This window comes from Hemitrygon akajei, chromosome 23 (genome assembly GCF_048418815.1).
Source record: "Hemitrygon akajei chromosome 23, sHemAka1.3, whole genome shotgun sequence".
Classification (NCBI taxonomy): domain Eukaryota; kingdom Metazoa; phylum Chordata; class Chondrichthyes; order Myliobatiformes; family Dasyatidae; genus Hemitrygon; species Hemitrygon akajei.
Window position 1 is genome coordinate 28,216,856 of NC_133146.1, and position 20,709 is coordinate 28,237,564.

Here is a 20,709-nt window from a genome sequence, read left to right on the forward strand (position 1 = left end):
GAGGGGGAGACAGTGGATCTTGCTGGATTGTACTTGTACTGACCTAGAATTGATGGGCCAAATGGCAACTTTCCCAGTTGCAGCCATTCTGCTAGTCCCCTTGCTTAAACCAGGGAAGTGGAGATTAAAAAGAAACAAAGTTTCCTTATAAACTGTTTCATTGCATTTTGATCCATACTGAAAAACATGAGACAATGGGGTTAAACCATTTCATTTTGCAAACAGAAAACTTGCTGGAAAATCAGTTAACCTATTTTTAGCAGAGTTGGCTCTGGGTAGAATGTCATTCAGGATCACAGTAGAAATTCTGGCTCATCTATAAATTGAATCTCTGAGTCATCCATGCCCACAGGCCAACCTCAAATGAGCTGCAGCTCCAGTTCCTGATCCCAACAGGTCTTCAACAAACAAACTGCAGAAGGAGCAGGGATGGTTCATCAACACATCAAGAATCAAGGATTAATTTTATTCACCATATACACCTAAATGCATGTGGAATTTATTAACCCCTGACTATATAAATAAAATCAGGGGTTAAAGTATAGATATGGAACAAAATGTTCATAACTATATGGATAGCAGCATGTATTTACAATGTCAACAGCATTATGAAAAGTGGTTTCAAGTGTTTACAGTGGAGTGCAGTGACAGAGGACAAATAGAGGGGATGGGGGTGGTATAACTTGAATGGTTGATCAGATTAACTGTCTGGGGGAAAGAACTTTAAGGTGGCATGAAGTTTTTGTTTTACTAGCCATAACGCTTTCCAGAAGGAAGCTTTTGGAAAAGGCTGTTTGTGGGGTAGGTAGTGTCCACAATGAATTTTCTTGCCTGCATCTTTGTCCTGGATACATACAAGGCCTGCAGTGATGGTAGATGGCAGCCAATGACCTTTTCTGCTAACCTGACAGTTTACTGCAGTTTTTGTATATTGTGAGAGGATACTATCACAGACAGTAATAGAAATAGACAGTAATGACTGATGACATCTGGTCCTGACTAGCTTGTAACCTTTACCATTCATCTATTAGTCTCATCAAACACTACTTTAAAGTTAAAAATTTCAATTCAACCAGAAACATACGTACAAAATCATCTTGCAAAGCAGCATATGTTGTTTCTACAAAAGATCTTCAAGGGTGAACGTCATAACAACGATGTTTGTCTGATAATGTTGTTTTGAAGTGGTTTGGGATAACTTACTAAGGCACTATTTGTAAAATGTTATTATTCATTGTGAGTATTTTTATGTCTGGTTTCATAGAACTGAAACTAAAGATCTCTGAGGAGGAGAATAATAGGCGGCATAGACATCGAACCAGTCTTCTATCTGACAAAGAGAACAATCAGCATTCCTCAGAATTTCAACAGAAGCCAAGAGTGGAAGAGACTGTACAAATAGTGATGAAGAAGTTGAAAGAAAAGCAGGAAATGCTTGGCCTTCCAGAAGATGTTAAGGTATTTCAACTTTGAATAAAACAATGGCTGTTTTAACAGTCTGACCAAACCAATTGACAGTATCTAGCACAGGAAATGACACAAGAACAACAGAGGTTAGATAGGGTCAAATAGTCGACGTTTCGAGTCGAGGTCCTTCTTCAGGACTGAGAAGGGGGAAGAACCCAGAATAAAAAGAAGGGGGTGGGAAGAAAGGATAGATGACAGGCATGATGTTTACAATGTGCACTGAAGGTGAAGTTGTTACTGATTCCATTGCAGCAAACCCTGAATCCAATAGATTTACTCATTCTTCTGCTGCCACAATGAGGCCACGCTCAGGTTGGAGGAACAAGAATCCATATTCTGTCTGAGTAGCCTCCAGTCTGATGGCATGAACATTGATTTCTCTAAAGCTTGCCATCATTTCTCCCCTCTCCCTTCTCTCTCTTTTCATTCCCTATTCTCTCATACCCCTTCTCTTCTCCTCACCTGCCTATCACCTTCCTCTGGTGTCCCTACTCCTTCCCTTCCTTCCACAGTCCAGTCTTCTCTCCAGTCAGTTCTTTGCCTCTTCCAACTATCACCTCCCAGCTTGCACTCCTTCCCCTCCACCCACCACCTTATTCTGGCTTCTTTCCCCTTCCTCTCCTGTCCTGATGAAGGATCTTGGTCCCAAATGTCGACTGTTTATTCCTCTCCATAAATGCTGCCTGACCTAAGTTCCTCTGGCATTGTGTGTGTGTGAGTGTTGCTTTGGATTTCTATCATCTTCAGAATCTCTTGTGTTTATTCATACTTTATTCATTACCTAAGGAAGAACTATTATAAAAGTACCCATTATGAGATGTTGTTCCCCATGGCAGAATATCCCACATACTCATGTTTGGTACTTAGCAACACAATGACTACTTTGCACTAAGATGGACTTATTGTTCTAATTGTGTTTTTTGTAAAAGTTGCATATAATTGATATGCCTGTGATGCCGCTGCAAGTAGATTTTTAATTGTTCTGGTGCATACATGTGCAGATGATAAACTCGATTTTGACTTTGAAAGCAGTCACATGGCTCAGGAGTGTCAACCGTGTGTAAGGGTATTTGCAAGGATGTTGTGACAGCTGCAAGGATGTGGTAAATGCTCATCTGCAGGACAGGGAATGTCCTGCTTGGATTTATCAAGAGTATCATAAGTCAATGCTGTACTCATCATACATTCAGAAGAGTAGTAAATGAGCTAGGATAGAGAATGGAGAGGGACATTAGAGAGGAGGGTGGAGGTGGGAGGGTATGTTTGAGACTGGTGTTGATAATTTCGTTCCCCTTCTGGATGACAAGTTCATCCAGCAGCTTGCTTATTGATCCCTATCATAGGTGTTCCCTTCATCCTATTCACCCCTCCCATCTTCTCTGTAACTTAAGGCTGATTTGCTCTCTCTCTCTGTCTTCAATCTGGAATGTTAACTCTGCTTCTCTTTTGATAAATGATGCCTGACCTCCAAAATGTCTCCTTTTCTTCCCTGAATTCCGATATCTGCAGTTTTTGTTTTGATTTTCACCTTTACTGCATACATTCCACCATTTAATTCTGTGTTCCCACTTAACACCGCAATCGTTTCCTTCCTTGGTGTACAAATTCCTTCTACTCTTGAGCACCAACCCAAAACATACCGCTGTTCGCCACCATCCTGAACACCATTTGTTCATTGCACTTTCCCCACTTCTCAAACACTACTGAGACTATCTTCAATTCCTTCCCATCCCAACCCTGTCCCCTTTCTCCTCCCTCTATACAAAACTCCTCCTCATATATATATATATATTTCTCCGTATGCTCCTTCTCCCCTTGTACACCATTCCTACTTAACCCTTCTCTTTTCCTCCTCCTCCATCCTGAGTCTCAACCCCTTCTTCCTGAGCACTACCCCCTACCAACTGATAAAGTTGTAGTGTTCCTTAGTTGAAGAGTTACTGAAGATCTGAGTTTGCCAAACCTCTGTGTGTTTATTTTGGATAGGTATCGAAGCAAGAAAGACTGCTCATGAAGCCACTCTATGACAGATACCGAAGCATACGGCAGCTTCTCTCACCTGTAGCTACAATTCCCACTATTGTAAGTAAAGCAATCAAGAGTCAACTTCATTCACCATATACATCTACATGTGCATGGGATTCTAGTTAATTGGGACACATCGGGACCAGTACATTTTGGCCCAATTAAGCAGTTACCCCAATTAGCCAAAGTTTCATGGAAATAGATAAATAGGTATAAAAACTATCATTTAACTGACAAACTATCATTTAACTGAGTATTTAAATGAAATACAGAACAAATTCGACCACTAACAATTGAGTATTATTTCCTATTGGTTATCGACGGAGGAATTCATCCGTTTATCAGCAGCCGTGGTCTTTTGACTGTAAATGAACTAACTCAGCACAGACACTTAGTGCAGACAGTGGACTGCCATCAAACAATGCTTATAATGAATACTCCTTCCAAATGCTTGTTTTCATTGTAACATTCAAAAAAAATTATTCTTTGAAATCTTCAAATTCTTTATAGTTCGAAACTTCTTGAAGTAGTGAAATCGTTTCATTTTCATTCCTGGCTGTTTCTTGCATCTCCAAGCCTGAATGCTTGAAAATGTAGTGAGCAAAACAATTCTGAATTATCTTACTGCTTATTTCCCACTAATTATCAGTGACACTACTTTTTGAACACAAACTCGCGTAACTGGTGCTATTTAAAAACTAAGCACGATGTAGTGTGTAATGGCCACAACAAGTGCATGTGACTGATGCTAATTACTAAGTGTTTGGCAACAGTCTCCTGTCCCAAAGTAGCATAATGTCCCGAATAAATAAAGGCTATTTTCTCAAAGTGTTTGTTCTTTAAAAGTTGTCCTAAGTAAGGTGCTGCCCCACTTAACTGATGGCCCTATTAACTGGAATCCACTGTATTAGGATTTTGCTGTAGTGTTGATCAATGCAACAAAAAAATTAAAATATTCAACAATTACAAGGAATAAAGAAAGAATAAAGAATCATTGAATGTTTTTTTTTGTTGCAAAGTCAAGGAACATCAGTATTGCTGAGTGGAGCAATTTCCGTAACCATTGTACTTTGTATATGTGACATTTTATTCTGCCACGGATAGTGTACCTGGCTAACAAGAAAGGCTTTAATGCAAACAACATTACAAGTTCATATAATGTTTGCTTCTAAGCTTTTAAAGATATTTTTTATTGATGATAATTGAAAAAGCATGTCATTGGGTCAAATATTAGACTCTTGGGAACAGCACAAAGCAAGGGCCTTAAGTGGCAGAAAGCATGTTCAGCAGTAATGGATGAAGGAAGTGGCCAAGGTTGAAGCTGAAATATAAAACATGTTACTGTGGTACCATGTAGGTGTATGAATTGAAAAATAAATGGCATCTCAGAGGGTTGATAGGCGGTAGGGTTTCCAAAGATAGGGAAGGTAAGGTCACTCAGCAGAGAGGGACAATTTAAAGATAAGAATAGTCAAACTTGGAATCAGCAGAAACATATGAGACTGGAGATTCTGGAACTTAGAACAACAGTTCTGGAACCGAGAACAACAATTCTGGAGGAACTTAGTAGGTTGAGCAGCATGGGAAGAGAAGGCAACGAATTTCTTTGAACCCCACCCACATAGGTGCTGCTCAGCCCACCAAGTTTCTTCAGCAAATTGTTTGTGGTTGGAATTGATGTAGATCAGTGAGTACCCAGACGATGGGCACGTTGGAATGATTTAACATGTTGAGAGCTGAGTAATGGATGAAACGTTTACAGAGTGTGCATAATGGGAACCTCTCTGGGAGCCTTTAGGCACAAAAGGTATCAGCTTGATTGAGCTGATAATTGGGTATAAATGAATGATACCACATAAATGGAACAAGTACAACTCCAGGCCAGACTCTCAAGATCCCTCTCATGCATCAGAATGATGTTTTAATTCTACATGTCACTAATCCTCTTGAACTTGAGTGGTGCAGCTGGTGATATGCTGGGGTTTATGCCCAGTTCTAACTAGAACACATGGAATTCTTCCAATCCAAGGAGATTCTTATCAACTGTCAGATTTGAGTTAAGTCAAAAGTCCCATCCATAGCACAAAATACTGGAAATACTCAGCAGAATAGGTCGCATCTGTGGGAAACAAAGAGTTAACGTTTTAGTTCGAACACTCTTTGTCTGAAGTGAGAAGGGGATGAACAAAGCTTGGTAAACTGTGGAGAGATATCACCTTCCCCCCCTCCACCCCCATTTTGCCTCAGCAGCTTTTTACTCCTATTCAGTTCTGATGAAGGGTTTCCAACATGAAATGTTACTTTTTCCACAGATGCGGCCTAACCTGCTATTTCTAACATTTTCTGGTTTTGTTTTAGATTTTAAGCATTTTACATATCATTTTTGATTTTTGAGAATACCCCAACATGACCCCTGCGGGTTCTGACAATGGAATACCAATTATCAGTAGCCATTAACTGTCTAACACAATAAACAATGCTAAGTAAAGACTTTCAGTCATCTTACTTTAAAGTTGTGTAGTTATTGGCTATCTTCTATATGGCATGATTGTGGGATGTAAATAAAGCCGGTAATTTCACTTCTGTAGGAAGAAGAAGGTTCTGATGAAGAAACCATCCTGAAGGGCAATGAAACCTCTTGCAGACCAGCAGCTGACTTTCCATTCCAAGAATTTGTAGATAATGTAGGTCATCGAGATGAAGATTGTGAGCCAGGATTTATCCCCCTGGAAGAAAAGAAGGACACAAGGCAGCTTACAAGTTCATTGTCCAATTTGCATGAAGCCTCCATGTGAGTTCGGAAGCTTTTGAATGCCTCTGTTTTACTTGAATGGTTCTAATCAAATTACATTGAATGGGTTGATTAATGGGTTGCTGGGAATTTAGTGCTCAAATTTTGTTCTGTCACAGCTAAGTTCGTATAAGCCATTATCGGCTGGAAGTTTAGCAGACTGTTGGCTTTCATGTATGTAATTTTATTTATCTTTTTGAACTGAACACAATATTCCAAGTGTGTTCTAATCAGGGTTTTATAGAGCTGCAACATTACCTTGCAACTCTTGATGTCAATCCCCTGACTAAAGAAGGCCATCACACCATACACCTTAACAACTCTATCAACTTGCTCGGCAACTACAGACATGGAATGCCTCTGTCCCTTCACACTGCCAAGAATCCTGGTATCAATCCTGTATTCTGCCTTCAAATTTGACCTTCCAAAATGAATTACTTCACACTTTTCTGGGTTGATTTCTATCTGTCACTTCTCTGCCCAGCTCTACATCCTGTCAATAGCCTGTTGTAACCTACGACAACTTTCTACATTATTCACAACTCCTTCGACTTTTGTGTCATCTGCAAACTTACTAACCTACCCCTTCCACTTCCTCATCCAAATCATTTATTAAAAAATTCTCAGAAGTGTCATTCAACTACAGAAATTTGACCTGACAGAATTCATAAATCGCGAACCAAAGATTTGAGGTACAGAATAAAATTTGCTCTCCTGGAAGTTATGGTGGGGCAGAAAAGATCAACAATTTTTTCAACTGTAATTTCTTGATGCATGTGCAGATGATATTATGGTCTTGTCATATGGAAAATTGTGTTTTCTAGGAATAAGAATACAAAACTCCATAACCCCCCCCCCCACCTTTGTAAAATAGGCTGCACCTGTACTAACAGTTTCGCTGTCTCTGGAAACAGCATACACCACTGATCAGCATATTTGTTTCAGGTGGTTCTTCTTGAGGCCTTGAGCAGTATTTCTCTCTCAACCAATAACGCTAAACAGGAAAAGACCTAATTATTATCTCATTGCTGTTTGTGGAATCTTGCTGTACACAAATTGGTAGTTTATCCTGCTATTTTACAAAAATGACATCACTAGAAAATTGCTTTATTGACTGAAGACTACTTTGTGATAACCTTAGTGATTTGTAAATGCACAACATTCCTTTATTGGGGACTATGTACCTTCACCCTGTCATTAATTATGCAGATTCATAATTACACAACCTGCGGTGCCATATGTCATAAATGTTTTCATTATTCATACAGGCCTGAACTGTTGGAACACCTTCGTGAAACTAAAGCAGAGAAAAAGAAACTTCGTAAAACGCTCAGAGAGTTCGAAGATCAATTCTACAAACAAACAGGAAGGTAAATTAGACCAGGAAGTTAAATGTGCAATTTTGTATTTCTAATAAAGCAGTCAAATCATTCATTTAATGAAGGGAAATTTTGAGGATATTATTAATTAAGTATTATCAATGAAACAAGCTGGCAATTACTAATTAATCAATGGATTCCGTGATCAGTTTTATTCAAGATACAAAATGCTTTGCTCCTGTGCAGTACATGTGCACATGCTTTGCACACACAAGCTGCTCCACTCTGTACCAGGCACGCATGTATCATACCACTCAACTTGCACCTTTCTCCTTTTCTTTAGTCCTATTTATACACTCACATTATTGCTAGGATATACTCCTAACAGAGGAATATAAGTCTTTTAGGACCATTATCTTTTAAGCATCAGTGAAGTAATTTCACCCATTCCTTTCTCTCATTCTACTGGTATAGAAAATGTCAGCTACACAACCATTTTGTCATTAGTCCTCAACATTTGTCTTACTGTTGTTTCCTTTCCCTATTTGGGAACAATCATGTTTCCTTAACCCTACATGCCTCCCACTCCATGCCAACCCTGTATCTTTCCATCTAATCTGTCAAGACCAGCAAAATTTTAAAAATAATTCAGAAACAAGACAAATTTGGAAGGACAATATCTTGCCCCAGGCCAAGGCAGTTCCATTTAACTGTGCACTTGCAATGAACAAAAGTAACTGACAGGATAGATAGGGATAAATTATTTGTTTGAACTGCATGATTTTCAAGGTCACTATATTAGAAATTATGCTAATTACAAATCCAGAAAGAAATTATTTTCTGAAAAGACGGAACTGTTTTAACATTTTCTCCTGTTTCAATAGCTAGATGAGACCATATGATATAGGAGCAGAATTAGGCTAATCGGCCTATTCCACCATAGCTGATTTACTATCCCTCAACCTGATTCTCCTGCCTTCTTTGATGCTCTTACTAATCCAGAATCTATCAATCTCCACTTTAAATATACCTAATGACGTGTCCTCCGGAGCTATCTGTGGCAAAGAATTCCAGATTCACCACGCTTCGGCTAAATAAATTCCTCCTCATCTCTGTTCTAAAGGGGTGTCCCTGTATTCTGAGACTGTGGCCTCTGGTCCTGGACTCCCCCATTATAGGAAATATCCACTCTAGGCCTTTGAGTATTCAATAGGTTTCAAAGAGATTCCCCCTCACTCTGCTAAACTCCAGTGAGTACCCGCCCCGAGCCATCAAATGCTGCTCAGACATAAATTGTTTCATTCCCAGAATCATTTTTATGAACCTCCTCTGGACACTGTCCAATGCCAGCACATCTTTTATTAGAGAAGGGGCCCAGAACTGCACACAATACTGGATGTGTGGGCTGACCAATGCCTCATAAAGCCACAGCATTACATCCTTCCTCTTATATTCTACTCAACTTGAAATGAATGCTAATATTGCATTTGTCTTCCTTACCCCACCAACGTAACCTGCAAGTTAACCTTTAGGGAATCCTGCACTAGGACTCAAGTCCATTTGCACCCCTGATTTCTGAATTGTCTCTGTTTAGAAACGTCTGCACCTTTAAGTGCATGATCATACACTTTTTATATATACTATATTCCATCTGCCACTACTTTGCCCATTCTCCTAATCTATCTAAGTCTTACTGCAGACACCCTGCTTCCTTAACACTGCCTGCCCCTCCACCTATCTTGTGTTGTCACAAACCTGGCTACAAAGCCATCAATTCCATCATTCAAATTATTGACATAACACAAAAAGAAGCGGTCCCAACACCAATCCCTGTGAAATATCATCATTCAACAGCAGCCTGTAAGTAAAACTTGCATAAGGGATGGTAAGAATTAACAGCACATTGTTTTATCTTTGGTATATTTGTTCTAGAATTCCAGCCTCTGGAATGCTGGCCAATAATTAGGTTAACTCCAAATGAAGTGGTGTATTAACTTTGTTTGACTTATTTGCTTAATAGAGCTGATACCTGCAACCGTGCTTGGGGAAAATTGTAATGGCAAATTCACTCTCTCATTCTAGAACTTCTATTAACCGTACTATATTTTCTGTAAAAAGTAAATTGTACACCAACCTTTGCTGTAGGAATGTCCAGAAAGAAGATCGCATACCAATGGCTGAAGAGTACAATGAGTACAAGCATATGAAAGCCAAGCTTCGACTGTTGGAGGTTCTTATCACGAAACTTGATGGCTCAAAAACTCTACTGAGTTCTTAGAAAACAGAAAATCTTTGAAGACTATTTTCTTGTCCTTGCAACAAACAGAGGAAGTTATCCAAACCTCTCTAAAGCTCCTGGATGTTTCAAGCTTGCGTTTGTGCCATGGAAACTCTTGGCTGCACCTTATTAATTACTGATATCCCTATACTCCAACAGTGACAGCAAGAATGAACACAGACGTTGTTGAGCAACTAATCAAAGTCACTGTTACAGAAGACAATGTGTTATAATATGCACCAGTATTTTTGAGCAGCTAGCTTTGAGAATTTTATTAAATAGACCTTTTTTGACATTGATAAACAATATATGAATTCATTTTTGGCAGGAGATGTGTTTAGGACAAACACAATTATCGATGGTCTCTGTTTGAGACTCCATAGCACTTTATTTGTATCAACCTGGACTGAAGAGTTATGTACAGTTATAAAAGCCTGCCTATTACTCATATTTTTTGATTTTCAATTTATATTATACTAAGTAGTTTGTGGTTTAAATACAAATATCATTGCTTGATAATGGAAAAAAATTCAAAGTGAATTCACAATTGTCTGGACACAATCGTTTTTCTCAAGACCATTTAAAACACGGTGAAGATGCAATTCCCTTAATCATTTTTGATCAACTGATGACCTGGGATTGCCTTATCTTTATACCGTCTATTAACTGTGTTTTCATTTATATTTTTGGATAGTACACTGAAAATATTTGTAAAGTTTTGTAACTTGCATAATTTTCACAAGTAGTAATATTCTGAGACTCTTAATATGTCTGCATGCATAATATCCCTGCAGTGCTTTATTAGTTTTTTGTGCATTATGGTATGATGCATTGAAAATGTCCCAATCAATCCCTTCAATCAACCATTGCATTTTGAAGTACTGGTTTTCCACAAGATTTATGTGGACAAGGAAAGACATTTGGACAATCATATTTGGACAGTAATAGGCCCTTCTGGTCCAATGAGATCGTGCCATCCAATTGCACCTATGTGACCAATTAACATACTGACCCCTTCTTTGGAATGTGGGAGGAAATCCATGCGGACATGTGGATAACGTAGTAACTCCTTATAGACAACGGCAGGAATTGAACCCGGGTGACTGGTGCTGTAAAGTGTTGCGCTAACTGCATTGCCCTATCTTAGTTCATTACAGTACTCCAAAGAACCTCAAGTGATTTATGTTTTTTTTAAAGCTGGCTCCTTGGTTGGCTCATGTTCCGCTCTCCATGGTTACATAATATCCATTAATTTGACTGCAAATAGGCATCATAAATTTAAAATGCCACTGTTGCAAATAATAATTCCTATAATAGAGCAATTACCCACACTTAAGTCCCTCTCCAAATGTTTCCTTCTTCAGGAATTTCACACTAATTTCTAGTTTTACACCTAGGAAGTTGCTACCTTAAGCCACAACTTTTCATTTAGGTTTTTATCTAATGGTTTTTGGAAATAAACCATTGAAACAAGGTTTTTTCAATCCACTTAGTACGCCAGTTTGTCACAGAATTTCGAAAATTCAGCTGTCTGTTGTTCAGGTTAGTGTTTTACAGGTAATCTTGATAATGAATTCCATTATTTAATGGCAGGAACGTAAAACCGTTAGCTGAGCCTTGCATTCTTATCCCTTTTTACTGGGGTCACCCCAATATTTACTTCATGTTCATCAGCATAAATCATATCCCATGTCTAATGTTTTGAACATATATCACTGATCTTCATATAATCAACAATCCTGGTTCTTCTGCTGAGTAGCAAACTAGGCAGTTACCTCCTTCCTAAACCTGGCCTTGCCTGGAACAGGTTCCAAGTACTGTATGCATTTTACAGGTTTCCATTAATTTGCAGGGGGGTTGTCCAGTTTAGACCTCAGAACTGATTTCCACCTCAGAACTGTTCTTTTATCTGGTTAACCTATGTCTCCAGACTTATTAGTTGTCAGGAACTTGGACATATCTCTCACTTCAGTTTCAAAAAGATTCAGTAACTACTAAAATTAATTCTTCTATTAAGGATTTAAAATTACTCTATTTTAATAAACAAAACTCAAACATAATTAGATGAGTTCATGTACATCAAAGTAAATTGCATCTACCTTTTCTCCTATAGCCAAATTCTCCCCCATTCAACAAGTGCTCAGAAAATATCAAATATCCAAAACAGTAGTTTGCACTACCCAACTATTAGTCTCATAAAAAGGATATCATGTTATTTAGTTCACTATTAAAATATTTAAATTGCTTTATTTACACAAATGATGGGAACAAAATTCATGGTAGAAATTTTTGCCCATTTCAGTCTGAGTACATTTTTAAAGGTAAAAATTGATTACTGCCAGTCAACCTCACTAGCATGGAAATCTGATTTATGTAGAAGAAAATTGTAAAAAAAAGAATTTGCGAAGGTAGATCCAACTAATGGCAGACAGTGTTTGATTCTTTCTTATGTTTAATTATTGTTTAACTTTGCTTTAAATCTTCCAATGAAGCCATCTGTTGCACCGCCTTTTCACTTGGCTTTATCGAAAGCTGAGCTGTATGCACATAGATAAAATTGGTTAAATTTAGTGTCTTGCTGATTCCTATTTACACATCCTTTCAAAACAATTTCCTTAGCCTTGTCTTTCATTGGCTTGAAACTAGCTTTTTTTAAAAAAAAGCTAAGTGCCTCTTTGCTCTTATAGGTGTCAAAACCATGAAATGGAATTTTTATCATTCTGTTGGTGCTACCATACAAAAGTTATCAATGTCTATTCAATGTGTATCAAATATATGTTTGAAGCCTTTTTAATGTTTATTTGAACTGAATTTGATTTGCATTTAATTTGCAAAGTCAAATGAATGTAGAGGGAAGTTAAATCTTTATAATATGTGAATAGTCTACCAAAAATACTTATTGCTGAATTGGAATTTCTCTGTCAAATGGGACTAATCATGAATTTCCTTGCTTGGTTCAGGTTATCTGAAGCACCACAAAGCAAAATTTAATCCTTGGATGGAAGCATTTATTCAAAATCATACTGGCAATGTTATGATTCAGCTTCAGTTGTACAATTTAAACCACAATCTACAATTCAAGTTACTTATTACATAAGTTTAAAAATCTGATGTGTAAGGAAAGTTTTAAATGCAATGATAATTTGCCATTCTTAATAAAAATTTAAAAGCTGTTTAGTAAACATTCGTCCATCCCTTTCTCTGGGAACCCTGTTCACTAATACAAATTGTATATGCATTTTTTAAAGAAAGAAATCATAAATTATTGTTTGTTTAACACAATGTCAATATGTATTTTGTTGCAGTTAGCTATTTATCAAACAATAGCTATGTTTGTAAGAAGAATAATAGTTAATGATATACATGAAGTTAGTGTTGGAATGTAATAAATAAGAGATAATAATTGCATTTTACAAGCATTTAATTTTTCATAACTGTCAAATTACTACAAAATGTATAGTTAATCATACACTGCACTGTAAATCTTTGAAGAGTACAAATACAAATATTTTTCTATTGTATTGTTTATTTTCTTCAAATACAGCAATTTAAAATATTTTTAAACTGTTAACTTTATTGGTAATTAGTGTCAGAGACTGTATTTCTCCTGCAAGATAGGTCATGCTGCAAACACACCTTCATGCTTGTTCCATTTGGTGGTAGTTTATTCTTGTTAAATATCTCTTTTAGAACACTACTTATCTAATATCTTTGCTTTGCAAGAGAGCACATAACATTAATTATCTTCTATTATAGCAAAGCATTGTCATAACTTTCAAAAGCAGAAATTTGTGTTTATTAGCTTTTTTTAGAACTTTGCAACAACTTTTACCAAATATCTCACAAGAAACATACATTTACATATTTCAGTAAATAAAACAACTACCTGTAAGTTTTTGATGAAAAGCTGCATAATATGCTTCAAGGGGAAGAATGGAATACACAATGAAAACTATAATAATGTCAAGAGTGTGTAATTGTACACTGTTAACGGCCAACACTAATATTACAGGTCTTGCAGCTAGGATCTTTTTTAGCATTGGCTGTGGACAGACTCATCAACTGATGGCCACTAATCTCAGCCACGGTACCGAGAGAGAGATCCACAGGGTCAGTGTAGATTATTTCTAAAATGGCATCCTGAACATGATGATAAACCAGCCTACCATCCTCCTCAGTGCATGTCAGGAATTTGTTGTCTGCGATATTTAGCTGAGGAAGTCGTTGCTTGCAGAATTCATCTCCTGCTGATCCCACAGGTGCAATAACCAGGATGATATAGTGATAAGCTGTATACATACAATAAAAATCTCCAAAGTAGAGGTTTGTGTCTTCGTTGAAGAGTTTGCTAGCTGGGATCTGATAGCGATACCTGCCATAAGGTGAATCATGTGGAGGTTTTCCAGTGTTGAACTCAGTGTTGCAGCTGAAGAAAATGCCTTCCAGTTTCCCACTGATGGGAGAACCATGACTACCACTGTTATCTTTTGCAGAAGGTTGCATTGTTTCCCCGTGTTTCTCCCTGAAAGTGATTTTTATGTAATTAATATAACTTAACCTTCATAAGAATGGAGCAGTCGCTATAACATGTTTAGATTGTTTATTTTCATTTGTTGAATTGTTTGCTCTTTCTTACTAAATTGTTGGAAAAGAATTGCATCTGAATCTTTTATTGAACATAGCAGACCTTCTCCATAGTTCGAGTTACAGGTGTCTGCAAAAAATGATGATAATGAAAAGACTATACCCTCTTGCCACTGTCTAATCATTTTACCAATCAAAACTACTTGGATGCAGAACTATTTAATACACAGTCGTGTAGCTTACTACACTGCCAGCAAGATGTCAGAAAATGTAAAGTGAATCAAAGACAAAGCAGCTTAACTCAACTTTTGTAATTTATTCAATTTTCCTGGCAATGCTGGCAAGGTCGGTATTTAGTACCCGTCCCCGAATGGAATCACATACAGTTTGAGTAAATTTGGCACATTTATTTCCTGAAGGACATTATGTATATAATGGTTCATTAGTGATCTTTCAGATCACACAGTTCCAAAATAAGTCCTTTGTCTGAACTGGTTCATGCTGATCAAGATTCCCATCTAAGTTAGTCTATTTACCCTCTAAACCTTTCCTATCCTAAACTACATTGAAAATCACTTTTTCTCTATTTGTACTGAAACTGCACCTGCAGATAGTGAATCCGTTTTCAATTGTCTTAATGAGGAACTGAGCTGTCACATTGACTTCAGACAACTTATCCTCCAGTTATATAATCTATATGTACAATCAGTTCCCTAAACCTCAGACTTAATTTGAATCAACCTTGCATTCTTTGGTCTAGACAGAGTCTGCATCAAATTACCATCTCAATTTTTACCATTTGATTTTCTATGTTTGTAGCAATTTCCAAAAAGCAAGGACTGAGTTCTCTAACAGGTTTTGGATGAAGAAACATCAGAACATGAGGCTCACGTGGTGAATTAAAAGCAATTATTCCTCTGCAGATCAACACTAGATAGAAATTATTTAACTCTAAGAGATTTATTGTTTCTAGAAATTGAAAGGGAGAAAAGTATCAGAGCCCAAGTTAAACATACTAGAGTAGTGGTGCTTCCTGAGCAAGGAGTTCATACAATACAGAGGTACTTGGCCATACGGAAATGCAGAAGATTTAGAGATCTTAACATAACATCACAGAGCTGTGGGTTAATAACTGATTACACCATGTTTACGGCAACTTCTAAACAGTCTAGCAATAGGAAAGATCTTATGAACATTGCAGGAGTGTTGGGGCAAAGCAGGACTGGCACTGAAGGATGCTGTGTGTGTGAGAAGCAACTGTTGAGTAATCCACAATTGGGTTAAAATTCCTTATGATACTACTGGGAAAGGTACTTGTGGACAACCGAGAGAGAGCGAAGTATTTATTTAGAGATACAGCACAGAACAGGCCTTTACAGCCCAATGAGCCACACTGCCCAGCAACCCTATTTAACCCTAGCCTAATTACAGGACAATTTACAATGACCAATTAACCGACTAACTGGTAGGTCTTTGGACTGTAGGAAGAAACTGGAGCACCTGGAGGAAACCCACGCACACATGGGAAGAAGGAACAAACTGTCTTACAGAGGACATCACAATTGAAATCAGAATTCCAATGCATGCCCAAAGCTGTAATGGTGTTTTGCTAGCTGCTACGCTAGTTTGATTCCCTCATATAATAGTGCTTATATTTGCTTCAGAAATCCCTCCAGAAAATACAGCACTACCTAAATTACATGTAATCTAAGCAGTTGTTTCTAATGGAATCAAACCTTTAATGTCATTAGATTGATTTGGGACTAAGACAGTTCTCCCATGCTCCACAGCATCAGCAAAGGTCCCTGTCATGTCCCCTCCTGGCATGAAGCATTTAGGGGCTGTGAATCCTGCTCTGAGTTAGAATGGTGCTAGCAGCCATTAAGTGACTGATGTGGGGTGGTTACTAATCATATTCACACTGTTGTCTATAAAATAAAAGGTCAGATTAATATTAAACTGCAGGGTGAAAATAATTTACATGCTCACATAAATTAACCTTGGATATTTAATTCCTCCTTCCCTGGGATCCCGGGTTATAGTATTTTTGGCAACTATGAGAGTTTTTAATTGTCGTAGCTATTAAGACCTCCATAACAGAAACTTTCCCAATTATAACAATTTGCAGTTTCCCTCTGCATAGCATTTGATGTCCTAAATATAGAAGTTTTACAGTTAAGAACAATTTAAAGATTTCCTATAGCACTTTCAGATACTTAGTAATTTCAGGATCCATTTAAAGCTAAATTCATTTGTATTTATTGAATAAATCTTTTAGGTAACTCCATCAGTGGCAAATTTGGGTATCTAGAAATAATGACTGCTTTGCTTACTGTATAGCCATAAATATTTGTATTCTCCCAATATCAATTAAGATTATCTTGATTATTAGTTTTTAAAAAATTTTAAAAATCTATCATATAAACAGCAATTTGTGTTAAATTTACCAACAATCAACGTAGTCCATCTTATGATTTGTTCTTACCGAATATAGTCAAAGTATTCTTTGTGTTGGTTACGATAGAAAACTGAAAACTTCAGCATCCGTCCTGAAATTGCTTCGGCTTTTTCCATTAACTGTGTTAGATGAACCTTGGAATAGTCTGCAGAAAAGTAAAAAGTTTTCTGTTAATAGCGTTACAGTAACTCAAATTTAAATATTAAAATACCTATACAAGAACATATTATTTTGTCAAATACATGTGTAAAATATTAAATTTAGGGCCCAAAACTGCAAAACAACTAATTTAATCAAAACCATTTCTCTTACATTTAAATATCAGGAAAACTGGCTGCATAAACTTGGGGTGTTTTCTCTGGAGCACCAAAGGCTAAGGGGAGATCTGATAGAGGTTTACAAGATTATGAGAGGCATAGATAGAGTGGACAGAGAGTATCTGTTTCCCAGGGTTGAAATGTCTAATACCACAGGGCAAGCACTGAAGGTTGAGAGAGGGTAGGTTCAAAGGGGATGTGAGGGCTAAGTTTTTTTTACTCAGAATCATTCATGACTGGTATGGTGGTATAGTAAATACACTGGAGGCTTTTAAGAAACATTTGGATAAGCACATGGGTGTAAGGAAGATGGAGGGATACGGACATGGTGTAGGTAGGAGGCATTAGTGTTTGGGTGCTTCTGATTTGCTTTGATTTGGCACAACATTAAGTTACAGAGAAAGGTTGAACAAGTTAGGTCTTTATTCTTTGGAACATAGAAGGTTGAGGGGGGACTTGATAGAGGTATTTAAAATTATGAGGGGGATAGATAGAGTTGATGTGGATAGGCTTTTTCCACTGAGAGTAGGGGAGAGTCAAACAAGAGGACATGAGTTGAGAGTTAAGGGGCAAAAGTTTGGGGTAACACGAGGGGGAACTTCTTTATTCAGAGAGTGGTAGCTGTGTGGAACGAGCTACTAGTAGAAGTGGTAGAGGCAGGTTTGATATTGTCATTTAAAAAAAAATTGGATAGGTATATGGAAAGGAATGGAGGGTTATGGGCTGAGTGCAAAGTGGGACTAGGTGAGAGTAAGCGTTCGGCCCAGACTAGAAGGGCCGAGATGGCCTGTTTCCCTGCTGTAATTGTTACATGGTTAATGTGGGCTGAATGGCTATGTTCTAAAATCATAATGTTTTCTTTAATTTTCTTCTCAAATATTTTCATGCACACTCAAATAGCTGTTATTAAAATGAGAACTTAGGATTTTAGGGAAAATGTAAAATAGGCCAACAGGGCTCCTCAATAAAACTTACATGGCAATAGATCAGTACCTAGATTTAAGTGAACATTTTTGTATTTAACCTTTAGAGAGGGACAGATTTTCAACTTGTTATCTGGGTAAAACAAACTGACGATGTGATATATCTGGGTAATGGACTCTTCTGCAGACATGGCCTGATATTTCACTTTTATTGAAAGAAGGGACTGAATCATGTAAACATGTTCCTTCCCTTTGCTGTTGGATAGATTCACGGATTACAATGCACTGGTATCTTCCTTTCAGCTACATCATTTACAAGCTCTGAAGTTTCTGATAATGTGCTGACTCCTGTTTTAAAGTCAATCGCCTGTAGTTTTTCCTTGACTGAACAGTTTTGCTGATGATCTAGTTGCTACTGAGTCAACTTCCAATTTGTTTACTGGATCAATGTTATCCTTTATAAACTTTTTAGACATTGTTCTTTTTCTAGATTAACAACCAGCTGGAAAAATGGCTGATGGAATTTAATGCAGTTGCACTTTGGGAGGACAAACCAAGGCAGGACTTACACAGTGAATGGTAGGGCATTGAGGAGTGCAGTAGAACAGAGGGATCTGGGAATCCAGATTCATAATTCCTTGCTGGTGTGTCATAGGAAGAGAGGGTCAAATGGAGAGCTGTTGGCACACTGGCCTTCATGAATGAAAGTATTTGGTACAGGAGCTGGGATATTACATTGAAGATGCTGGTGAGGCCTAATTTGGAGTATTATGTGCAGTTTTGGTCACCTATCTAAAGGAAAGTTATCAAGAAGATTGAATCAGTACACAGTAAATTTACAAGGATGTTGCAAGGACTTCAGGATCAGAATTATAGGGAAAAATGGAATAGGTTAGGACTTCATTCTCTGAAGTACAGGAGAATGAGGGGAGAATTGATAGAGATTAACAGTAATTTAGGGTATAATAGGGCAAATGCAAGCAGGCTTTCTCTACTGAGGTTGCGCAAGGCTCGAACTAGAGGTCATAGCTTAAGGGTGAAAGGTGAAATACTTCCGGGGAACAACTTCACTCAGAGGGTGGTGAGAGTGTAAGGAATGAGCTGCCAGCAGAAGTGTGGATGCAGGTTTGACTTCACTATTTAAGAGAAATCATCTCGTGGGTGTGGATTTATTGAGTATGTCCACAAGACAATGAATCTCAATAGTGACATATACACTTTGATAATAAATTTACTTTGAATTTTGAAATTTGGATACATGGACAGCAAGGGTATGGTCAGGGTGTGAGTCGATGGGACAAGGCAGAATAATAGTTCGGCATGAACTAAAAGGGGAGAAGAGCTTGTTTCTGTGCTGTAGTGCTTTATAACTCTGACTCTGCTTCTGCAACTTCTTAATTGCCACCTCATTATCCCATGACTCTTCTAATCGACAGTAGATTATTTTCTCTACTGACTGCTGAATCATCCACAAGATGATCATTTTTGAAGAAAATAATAACATCTCCCTTCTATCTGAGAATCAACAACAACTCCCAGAAAACTGTGGGTATTAAAACTTTACATATATTGTCCAGGAGTTTTTCTATTGTTAGTAGATGTAGCACACATGAAATGTTTGGAGAGCAGATATACTGTTGCTTGTCACTCATTGATAATTGATGCAGTGGTAGATCAGGGCTGTAAACTCACGTTGGAAGTATTCTTGATGAGTTGATTTTACCACCTTGTTGGATTATTGTTGGATTATGTTTGAGAAATTCAAATTCAAGTATTTTACCTGCAGTACAGAATTCCACAACTTCACTCCAGTCAGACACAGTGTAATCGCCATCACCTTGCTTTGAAGCAGTCTGAACAGCTACAGTATACTCTGTTCTGGGACTCAAGAACCAGTGACCACGTACTGTCATTGGCAGAGGAACTGCTTTTGCCACCAATTTAGTAGGAACATCCTGTAGCACAAAATTAAATTCTGATCTCTCAAATGAAGCATTAATAATACAAACACCAGAGTACTCATGATTACAACTACCTTTTTTTTAAGGCATTCAAATTACAAAAATATTGAATTCAGAATTGAATATCTTTAAGATTATTTGTATCGTATATATTCAGTGGTGAATATGGAAACTCAAGGTATCTAGAATTTCATTGTGTGTTGTCATCCTGGATTACATGGGACCTAAAGCAAGAAAGTCCCATTTTTTCTATATAATTGAAGACTATATTTTTATACTTTTCATTGACTGCAGCACTGCCTTTAATACCATCATTCCAAATAAACTGATTCCTAAGCTCCAGAACCTGGGTCTTAGCACTCAGACCTGCAGCTGGATCTTCAACTTCCTCACAGACAGGACCCAGGCTGTAAAATCACTCTGAGCACCGGTGCCCCACAAGGCTGTGTACTCAGCCCCCTGCTGTACTCACTGTACACCCATGATTGTGTAGCCAAGTTTCCATCGAACTCAATATATAAGTTTGCTGTTGACACCACAATTGTAGGCCATATCTTGGGTAATGATGAGTCTGAGTACAGAGAGG

At 37.6% G+C, this 20,709-nt stretch overlaps 2 protein-coding genes across 14 annotated transcripts in view; one reads left to right on the top strand and one right to left on the bottom strand.

The window, feature by feature from the left end:
- Positions 1-13,399, top strand: part of fam13c (family with sequence similarity 13 member C) — a 93,506-nt gene extending 80,107 nt beyond the window's left edge. For all 12 annotated transcript variants that reach the window (XM_073027259.1, XM_073027260.1, XM_073027267.1 and 9 more), the window contains 5 exons: positions 1,265-1,458; positions 3,454-3,549; positions 6,081-6,283; positions 7,552-7,653; positions 9,748-13,399. In XM_073027259.1, coding sequence (XP_072883360.1) covers positions 1,265-1,458; positions 3,454-3,549; positions 6,081-6,283; positions 7,552-7,653; positions 9,748-9,880 — 728 coding nt within the window. In that variant the 3' untranslated portion in view covers positions 9,881-13,399. The remainder of the gene's footprint in view (positions 1-1,264; positions 1,459-3,453; positions 3,550-6,080; positions 6,284-7,551; positions 7,654-9,747) is intronic.
- Positions 13,284-20,709, bottom strand: part of phyhiplb (phytanoyl-CoA 2-hydroxylase interacting protein-like b) — a 63,961-nt gene continuing 56,535 nt past the window's right edge. For both annotated transcript variants that reach the window (XM_073027272.1, XM_073027273.1), the window contains exons 4-6: positions 19,943-20,117; positions 16,950-17,067; positions 13,284-14,402 (exon numbers count right to left, since the gene is read on the bottom strand). In XM_073027272.1, coding sequence (XP_072883373.1) covers positions 13,868-14,402; positions 16,950-17,067; positions 19,943-20,117 — 828 coding nt within the window. In that variant the 3' untranslated portion in view covers positions 13,284-13,867. The remainder of the gene's footprint in view (positions 14,403-16,949; positions 17,068-19,942; positions 20,118-20,709) is intronic.